At 47.4% G+C, this 10,000-nt stretch overlaps 1 protein-coding gene across 3 annotated transcripts in view; it reads left to right on the forward strand.

The window, feature by feature from the left end:
- Window positions 1-10,000, forward strand: part of LOC143280424 (tyrosine-protein kinase Src-2-like) — a 26,488-nt gene that overhangs the window by 4,449 nt on the left and 12,039 nt on the right. For all 3 annotated transcript variants that reach the window (XM_076585061.1, XM_076585062.1, XM_076585063.1), the window contains exons 3-4: window positions 2,382-2,494; window positions 8,450-8,553. In XM_076585061.1, the coding sequence (XP_076441176.1) occupies window positions 2,382-2,494; window positions 8,450-8,553 (217 nt within the window). The remainder of the gene's footprint in view (window positions 1-2,381; window positions 2,495-8,449; window positions 8,554-10,000) is intronic.

The following is a 10,000-nucleotide window of genomic DNA, read 5'->3' on the forward strand; positions in this document are numbered from 1 at the left end:
GCACTCTATGTTATAGATGCATTCACAAAACTGCCCCTTCCTGTCTCTGCGGCTGCCTTCACCTCTACACTCCATCTCGCTCACTACGATCGGCTTCGGATCCACTCTGTTTACACATACCCAGATTCAAACATTCAACTGTTGGTCGCTGTTCTTTCTCTGTTTCTGGACCTTGCGACTGGAATGAACTTCCTTTTTCGCTTCGTCAAGTCTCCACACTCAGCTTTTTCAAGTCTGGCCTTAAAACCCACCTCTTCCCAAAATAGCCTCCCTTGCCTGCCCTTCCTTGTCTTTAGTTTCTACAGTTTTAGAGTTATGCATGCGTGTGAATGACTGGTGCGAAAGCGCTTTGATTTGTCTCTGCACAAGATCCAGCGCTATATAAATACCATTATTATTATTATTATTTCTGGGCTCTCTTTCAATGCACCAAGTGCGTGCTGCACACGGGACCTCGGTTTGTCGTCTCATTTGAACGACAAGACGCTCAGTCCGGTCTTCCTGTCAAACTTTGAAGAAAGGGCGAGAGCGGTTTTCGGACCCAGACCCCCAGGGAACTTGGTATTGGCAGAGTGTCTTCACCATTCTACCACCTTCCTCCCTCCATGGAAGGACACACCTCACATACCAGTGGGTGGTCTTCAAGATGGAGCAGTGGCTTAGTGGTTATACGCTCGACTAGGAAGCAAGTTTCAGTTTCAGTAGCTCAAGGAGGCGTCACTGCTTTCGGACAAATCCATATACGCTACACCACATCTGCCAAGCAGATGCCTGACCAGCAGCGTAACCCAACGCGCTTAGGCAACCCGTATTCTGCGTGCCCCCGGGAGACGGTTGCAGCGCCAGTTGGGACCGCTGCTCACAGAAACGAGGGCTGAGCTCTTTCCGTGGGCGGTCCGCGAAAGGAAGTGTCCCCGAATTCGCTTCCCCATGTACGGACCGGAACTTTTTACTCCTCCCTCCGCTGAACCTTGAGTGGGTGTTAGTCTTTCGGATGAGAGGGTAAACCGAGAGCCTGTGGGCAGCATGCACATATCGCAACGTAAAAGAAGGCACGGCAACAAAAGACTTTGTCCCTGGCAAAGCTCTATAGGAAAATCCACTTTGGATGTAAAATAAATACACTTTCGGGCAGAAAAAGGGTGCTTCTACACTGTGACGAAGTGTTTCCCCGGGAAGAGCAGCCCGTATTTCGATTTTCGCCAGAGAAATATCTTGTGACAGAAAGTTATACCGTGGAACACGAAAGTGATCATATACAGAACAGTGAAGTTCATGATTTAAAAGCATGCTGAGGTGGGTGGGTTGCTGATTTTGTTTCAACTGTTTATTTTCATATAAAAGTGTACACACACACGTAGATGTTTTTGTGACAGGGGCCTCACCTGCAGCCAGTGAAAAAGGCAAAGGACAGGGGAGGCTGTTGAGAAGAATAAGAATAAGAATAATAACTTTATTATGTCCAACTGGAGAAATTTGGTCAGGCGCATTATCACAACATAGACAAGTAAAAAACATGGGGACCATAACTGTAAAAAGTCAACAACAGCTTTTTACGAATATTACGAAGATACAAATGTAAAAATTATCACATACACCGTTTCATACATACATCCACACACTGCAGGTAATAACTAGTATTCTTAATGTAAAAACAGAAAGAATTAAGAAACATTATTAAATTTTGAATATAATTATAAACATAGCCTACTATACTGCACATTGATTATGATAGACAGATAAGATAAGAATAAAGATAAATTGCGGAAAACCGCAACCAGACAATCAGCACACACCCGCACCCCCACCCACCCCCACCCCCCCACCTCCACCCCCACCCCTACCCACCCCACACACGCGGATTACTTGATTAAACAAGAGTAATAAACATATGTTCTCAAATAAAAGCCTTTCACATATTCGCTTTTAAAAACATTGCAATTAATTATTACATCGGAATAGAGGTCTCTAGGCGTCCGCCTAGGAAGCGAGAGAATCTGAGCGCGCTGGTTCGAATCACGGCTCAGCGGCCGATATTTTCTCCCCCTCCACTAGACCTTGGTGGTGGTCTGGACGCTAGTCATTCGGATGAGACGATAAACCGAGGTCCCGTGTGCAACATGCACTTAGCGCACGTAAAAGAACCCACGTCAACAAAAGGATTGTTCCTGGCAAAATTATGTAGAAAAATCCACTTCGATAGGAAAAACAAATAAAACTGCACGCAGGAAAAAATACAAAAAAAAATGGGTGGCGCTGTAGTGTAGCGACACGCTCTCCCTGGGCAGAGCAGCCCGAATTTCACACAGAGAAATCTGTTGTGATAAAAAGAAATACAAATACAAATACACACTCGTACATGTAATTCCCGTCTGTTGAAGGAAGGACAGAAGGTGAGCAGTGGATGTTGGTGGATAGCCAGACATGCTGACGGGAGGGAGGGCTATGTCCCCAGCAACTTCGTGCAGAATATCACCACACTGGAGACCCAGGAGTGAGTCGCCTGTTTGTGTGTTGTGGTTCTTGTGGAGGAGTGTGTGTGTGTGTGTGTGTGTCGTGTGTGGGTGGTGGTGGTGGTGGTGGTGGTGTAGAGATGGAGGAGAAGAGTGTTTCAGAGTAGGGAAGTATTGCATGGTCTGTGGTGGTGGTGGTGGTGGTGGAGGATATGATACGATATGCTTATACAGAGCCTATCCTCGGTCGGAGACCAAGCTCATAGCGCTTTACAAACTCGGGGTCATTTTGCACAACAGGCTGCCTACCTGGGTAGAGGCGACTGACGGCTGCCGTTGGGCGCTTCTCGTTCGTTTCCTGTGTCATTCAATCAGGTTTCAGTCACGCACACATATACTCATACAGACATGCAACATTTTACGTGTATGACTGTTTAAGTTTACTTACACCGCCATGTAGGCAGCCATACTCCGTTTTCGGAGGCGGTATGCTGGGTATGTTCTTGTTTCCATAACCCACCGAACGCCGACAAAGATTACAGGATCTTTAACGTGCGTGTTTGATCTTTTGCGTGCTTATACTATGGGCACAGCTGAAATCAGCCATCCTGCAGTCCTCTGAAGAAGTCCTAGGGTTCTCGTCGAAAAAGAACAAGGACTGGTTTGACGAAAACAACCAGGAGATCCAAGAATTGCTGGCGAAGAAGAGATCAGCCCACCAGGCTCACCTTGCACAACCGTCTTGTCCGGTGAAGAAAGCAACCTTCCGGCTCATATGCAGCAACCTCCAGCGCAAGCTTCGTGAGATTCAAAATGGGTGGTGGACCAACCTGGCAGAGAGGGCTCAGCTTTGTGCAGACACTGGTGACTACCGGGGCTTATACGAAGCCTTGAAGGCGGTGTACGGTCCCTCATACCAGGTCCAGAGTCCTTTGCGCAGCGCAGACGGCCAGGCGCTCTTCACAGACAAGACGTCGATCCTGAACAGGTGGTCGGAACATTTCCAGGCCCTCTTCAGCGCCAACCGCACGGTTCAAGACTCGGCAATTCTCCGCATCCCACAACAGCCAGTGAAATTACAACTGGACGAGCTACCAACCCTAGAAGAGACTGTCAAGGCCATTGAACAGCTGAAATGTGGCAAGGCAGCAGGGGTTGACGGAATTCCGCCGGAGGCGTGGAAGAATGGAGGCCCAGCACTACACTCCAAACTCCACAACCTCTTTGTCTGCTGCTGGGAGCAAGGCAAACTACCACAGGACCTCCGTGACGCAGTCATCATCACCCTGTATAAAAACAAGGGAGAAAAGTCGGACTGCTCCAACTACAGGGGGATAACTCTGCTCTCCATCGCAGGCAAGATCCTCGCCAGAGTCCTCCTAAATCGGCTGGTGCCTACTATCGCCGAAGAACATCTCCCAGAGAGTCAGTGTGGCTTTAGAGCCAACAGAGGCACCACTGACATGGTCTTCGTTCTCAGACAGCTACAAGAAAAATGTCGGGAACAGAACAAAGGACTGTATGCGACATTCGTCGATCTCACGAAAGCTTTCGACACCGTGAGCAGAAAAGGTCTGTGGGAGATCATGAAACGTCTAGGATGCCCCCCAAAATTCCTCAGCATGGTCATCCAACTACATGAGGAACAGCGTGGACAGGTCAGACACAGCAACGACCTTTCGGAGCCCTTCCCAATTGGAAATGGAGTGAAACAAGGTTGTGTCCTCGCGCCGACCCTCTTCACGATCTTCTTCAGCATGATGCTCCAACAGGCCACTGAAGATCTTGGCGACGACGACGGTATCTTCATCAGATACCGCACTGATGGCAGCCTATTCAACCTGAGGCGGCTACAGGCCCACACCAAGACACTGGAGCAACTCATCAGAGAGCTTCTGTTTGCCGACGATGCTGCCCTCGTCGCCCATACAGAAGCGGCCCTGCAGCGTATAACGTCCTGCTTCGCAGAGGCTGCGCAGCTCTTCGGCCTAGAAGTCAGTCTGAAAAAGACGGAAGTTCTCCACCAGCCTGCCCCACAGGAAGAATTCCACGCTCCTCACATCAACATCGGTGAGACAGAGCTGAAGTCGGTCCAAAAACCACATTCAGCTAAAAACATTGCTTACATTACATCGAATAGAGGTCTCAAGGTCGCTAGGAAGCGAGAGAAGAGCTGCAAGGTTCGAATCACGGTCAGCGGCGATTTTCCCCGGCTCACTCAGACCTTGGTGGTGGTCTGGCGATATCATTCGGATGAGCATAAACGAGGTCCGTGTGCAACATGCACTTAGCACGTAAAGAACACTGTCAACAAAGGATTGTTCCTGCAAATTAGTAGCAAAATCCACTTCGTATAGGAAAACGAATAAACTGCACGCAGGAAAAAATACAAAAAAATGGTGCGCTGTAGTTCGACACGCTCTCCTGGGCAGAGGCCAATTTCACCAGAGCAAATCCGTTGTGATAAAGAATACAAATACACATACACACTGTCAGTAATTCGTCTGTTGAAGCAGGAAGAAGGTGAGCAGTGGATGTTGGTGGTAATAGCCAGACATGCTGACGTGAGGGAGGGCAGTGTCCCAGCACTTCGTGCAGGAATCACCACACTGGCGACACAGAGTGAGCGCTGTTTGTGTGTGTGGTTCTTGTGGAGGAGTGTGTGTGTGTGTGTCGTGGTGGGTGGTGGTGGTGTGTGGTGGTGTAGAGATGGAGGAGAAGAGTGTTTCAGATTAGGAAGTATTGCATGGTCTGTGGTGGGTGGTGGTGGTGGTGGAGGATATGATACGATATGCTTATACAGAGCCTATCCTCGGTCGGAGACCAAGCTCATAGCGCTTTACAAACTCGGGGTCATTTTGCACATCAGGCTGCCTACCTGGGTAGAGGCGACTGACGGCTGCCGTTGGGCGCTTCTCGTTCGTTTCCTGTGTCATTCAATCAGGTTTCAGTCACGCACACATATACTCATACAGACATGCAACATTTTAACGTGTATGAATGTTTAAGTTTACTTACACCGCCAATGTAGGCAGCCATACTCCGTTTTCGGAGGCGGTATGCTGGGTATGTTCTTGTTTCCATAACCCACCGAACGCCGACAAAGATTACAGGATCTTTAACGTGCGTGTTTGATCTTTTGCGTGCTTATACACACGAAGGGGGCTCAGGCACTAACAGGTCTGCATACATGTTGACCTGGGAGATCGGAGAAATCTCCACCCTTTACCCAGCAGGCGCCGTTACCGAGATTCGAACCCGGGACCCTCAGATTGAAAGTCCATCGCTTTGACCATACGGCAACTGCACCCGAAAGACAAGTGTGACTTCCTTTGCAATGTCGTGCAGAATCTGACCTCCTGGGCAATGTCCAGAGTGAATGGAGTTTTGAAAGAGTGGGTCGGGGGAAGCGGGAGTGTAGAGGGGTTAGAGGGGGGGTGGGGTGGGGGGAGTGTGATGCAGTTGGTAGAGGAGGTAGGGAAAGGGTATAAAGGGTTACCTTCCTTCCTTGGAATCCCTGAAGTAAATGGGGTTTGAGAGAGTGAGAGGGAATCGTTTGTTTTTGTGTTGTGTTTGCGGTGGGATGGGGATGGGATATACATCCAAAGAGAGATACGTGTGTGTGTGTGTGTGTGTGTGTGTGTGTGTGTGTGTGTGTGTGTGTGTGTGTGTGTGTGTGTGTTGTGTGTGTGTGTGTGTGTGTGTGTGTGTGTGTGTGTGTTTACTACAGCACCCATGAACAAACTCTGAAACCAAAAAAACCCAAAAAATAAAGCACGAACTGATCGACTTGACGGACAACCTACCTAAAATGAACACAAACACACACACACACACACACAAACACACACACACACACACACACACACACACACACACACACACACACACACACACACACACACACACACACACACTCCAACACAACACAACACAACACACACACACACACACACACACACACACACACACACACACACACACACACACACACACTAAAATCAAACGTATCGATACATGGTGACTGCTGGTTGAAAGGATGTGAGCTGTGTGACTTTTGTTAATAGTTTTAACGGGAAGAAAATCGAAGAAGTTAGTGGGCCAGGAAGAAGGCTATGATGGTGTTTCCTGAACACGTTTCCCTGCTTTCAGTGGGAGCATGCGTTTTTGTGTGTGCACGGTTGCTGTTGTGTATGTTGTGTGTGTGTGTGTATGTGTGTGTGTGTGTGTGTGTGTGTGTGTGTGTGTGTGTGTGTGTGTGTGTTTGGATGTTGGTTGTGAAATCAGGGACGGGAGGGGGTGGGGGTGGGGGGCTGTCGGGGTAGGGGGGCATAGGATCGGGATGATAGGGAGGTGTGTGAGGGTGCATATGCGCGCTTGCTTGCGTGTGTATATGTGTGTGTACCTGCATGAGAGAGAGAAAGAGATGATTTATTCATATATAGGCCAGTGCCCCTTGTGAAGGGCTATGTGAACATAATGTAATGGAAACACCATAATGCAACATATAACATCACTTCCAAACGGAAACTAGCCTACCTATGAACCATGATGCAGAAAAATCAGTATTCCCATGACGTGATGGTTTCTCGGAATTCGAAAGCTTTATATAGATACAAAGAAAGGGTTTCTGACAATTTCATAGGAGGTTGACGACATTAGTCGGTTCATTTTAAACATATTTGGTTGTCTATGGTATTTAGGCTTAATGATTCATGTTCCTCGTATATTCATCAAAGCTTTACAACAAAGAAAACAAAGTGCATTTCACTTTCTGTCGAATCTTTGCACAATGGACAAATCAGAGAGAGAGAGAGAGAGAGAACTCAGAGCTCAGAACTCAGAACTCAAAACGTTTTTTATTCAAGGATTAAGATTTTAGGCCTGACCCATTCTTCAAATCTGTCCTTGCTAACCTACATCAGTTACAATAGCACATATATATTTAATGGAAAGGGGAGAAAGGGAGAAGAAAAATACAACAAAAATGTCAGAGAGAGACAGAGACAGACAGACAGACAGACAGACAGACAGACACACACACACACACACACACACACACACACACACACACACACAGAGACAGAGACACACACAGACACACACAGACACACAGACACACACACACACAGACACACACACACACACAGACACACACACACACACACACACACACACACACACACACACACACACACACACACACACACACAGACACACACAGATCATCACCGTTTTATTGTCCGCCTTGCTGTGGTGTGTCGATACTCACCATACTCATCTCTTTTTCCGTTTCCTTTTTTTTCACAGGAAACATTGGGGGGGGGTATTACATTTGTCTGTCTCTCTCTGTCTCTGTGTTTGTATGTATCTCTCTCTCTCTCTGTCTCTCTTTCTCTCTCTGTCAGTTTGTCTCTCTTTTTCTCGCCTTTTCTCTGTCTCTGTCTGTCTCTCCCTGTCTCTCTTATTCTCTTTCTCTCTGACCTTCTCTGCCCCCCCACCCCACACCCTCCCCCCCAATCACTCTCTCGCCCTCTCACGCTCTGTGAGTGTGTAATTAATTGCTGGTAACTGATTTAGTGTCTGTTCTCACAACTCATAATTACCAACAAAAAGAAAGATCTGTGTCTCTGTGTGAACGCACGGAAGGTGGGTAGTGGGTTGTGTGTGTGTGTGTGTGTGTGTGTGTGTGTGTGTGTGTGTGTGTGTGTGTGTTCGTTCGTTCTTTAGTTTAATGTCTTTTCACTTTAAATGATATTAGTGTGTGTGTGTGTGTGTGTGTGTGTGTGTGTGTGTGTGTTTGTTTGTGTGTGTGTGTGTGTGTGTGTGTGCGCGCGCGCGTGCATTGTGTTGTGTGTGTGTGTGTGTGTGTGTGTGTATGTATGTGTGTGTGTTCGTTCTTCAGTTTAACGTCTTTTCACTATAAGTGATATGTGTGTGTGTGTGTGTGTGTGTGTGTGTGTGTGTGTGTGTGTGTGTGTGTGTGTGTGTGACAGGTGGTATTTCGGACCCCTGTCTCGGAGGGAGGCGGAGAGAGCCCTCAAGTCTTCCCGTGCCGCCATCGGCTGCTTCCTTGTCCGCGCCAGCGAAAACACCTCCAGTCAGCACTGCATTTCTCTTGTAGTTTCTGTTGTTGTTGGTTTAACTCACTCAGTACGGCCAGTCCTATCTTCCCCTCTACACAGACCCCTCGGATGTCCAGTGGGTGTCTGAATGACCCAAATTTAGCTTCCGTCGTCGGAACTGTGGTATTCTTTGTCAACATTCACCTCTTCAGTATAAGAGCGTTCCGCTTGCAATATTTTGATGATGGTAATTGGGATGAAACGCTGTTAACGTCGTCTCTTTCGCCGTTCGTATGGAGAGAGTTAAAACAGCTGATTTTATGTCGAGCTTGTCACAGTACAACACAATTATTGATGAACTATCTCGATGACGGCGCCTGGTGGGTAAAGGGTGGGGATTTTTACGATCTCCCAGGTCAACATATGTGCAGACCTGCTTGTGCCAGAACCCCCTTCGTGTGTATACCGCAAGCAGAAGATCAAATACGCACGCTAAAGATCCTGTAATCCATGTCAGCGTTCGGTGGGTTATGGAAACAAGAACATACCCAGCACTGACACCCCCGAAAACGGAGTATGGCTGCCTACATGGCGGGGTAAAAACGGTCATGCACGTAAAAGCCCACTCGTGTACATACGAGTGAACGTGGGAGTTGCCGTCCATGAACGAAGAAGAAGAAGAAGAATAGAGAACAGGACAACCAGAAAATCTTATGTCAAAGTCCAGTTCTGACATTTAAAGTATGTGGCTGGTGTCTTCCCTTTAGAATTTAGGTTGAAGAAAAATATCCCCCCCTAAAAAAAAACAACAACAAAAAACAAAAACAAAACAAAAACAACAAAAACAAAACAAACCCAAACCACACAAAAAAACGCACAAAAACAAACAAAAAACAACAACAGCGAACCCCCCCCCCCCCCCCCAAAAAAAAAAATCTGACGATATATGATTTTCAACAAAATAACGCTGGAGATATCAGAGTGAAACACTGGAAAGAAGAAAGTACAATACAAGCGGTGGAAAGAGAAATCAACCAACGTGTGCGATGGTCGAATGGTTAGAACACTGGAATCTCGTCGAAATTTCCTTTCCCAGGCGAATGTATGTGTAGACCAGCCAGTGCCTGAGCCCCCTTCGTGTGTACATGCAAACAGAAGATCAAATACGTACATGTACATTAAAGATCCTGTAATCGGTGGGTTATAGAAACAAGAACATACCCAGCATGCACACCCCCGAAAACTGAGTATGACTGCCTACTTGGTGGCGGTAAAAACGGTCATGCACGTAAAAGCTCACTCGTACATGCGAGTAAACGTGGGAGTTGCAGCCCATCACAGAAGAAGAAGAAGAAGATGGAGGAGGATGAGGAGGAGAAGAAGAAGAAGAAGAAATCTACGTAGAGAGTGACAGAAAGAAAGAAATAAGTCTAGAGCAAGACAGTCCGACCGACTTTGGCAGTCAAAGTGTCGTGGGCCTTC

The sequence above is a fragment of the Babylonia areolata genome, chromosome 3 (assembly GCF_041734735.1).
Source record: "Babylonia areolata isolate BAREFJ2019XMU chromosome 3, ASM4173473v1, whole genome shotgun sequence".
In the NCBI taxonomy this organism is placed as follows: domain Eukaryota; kingdom Metazoa; phylum Mollusca; class Gastropoda; order Neogastropoda; family Buccinidae; genus Babylonia; species Babylonia areolata.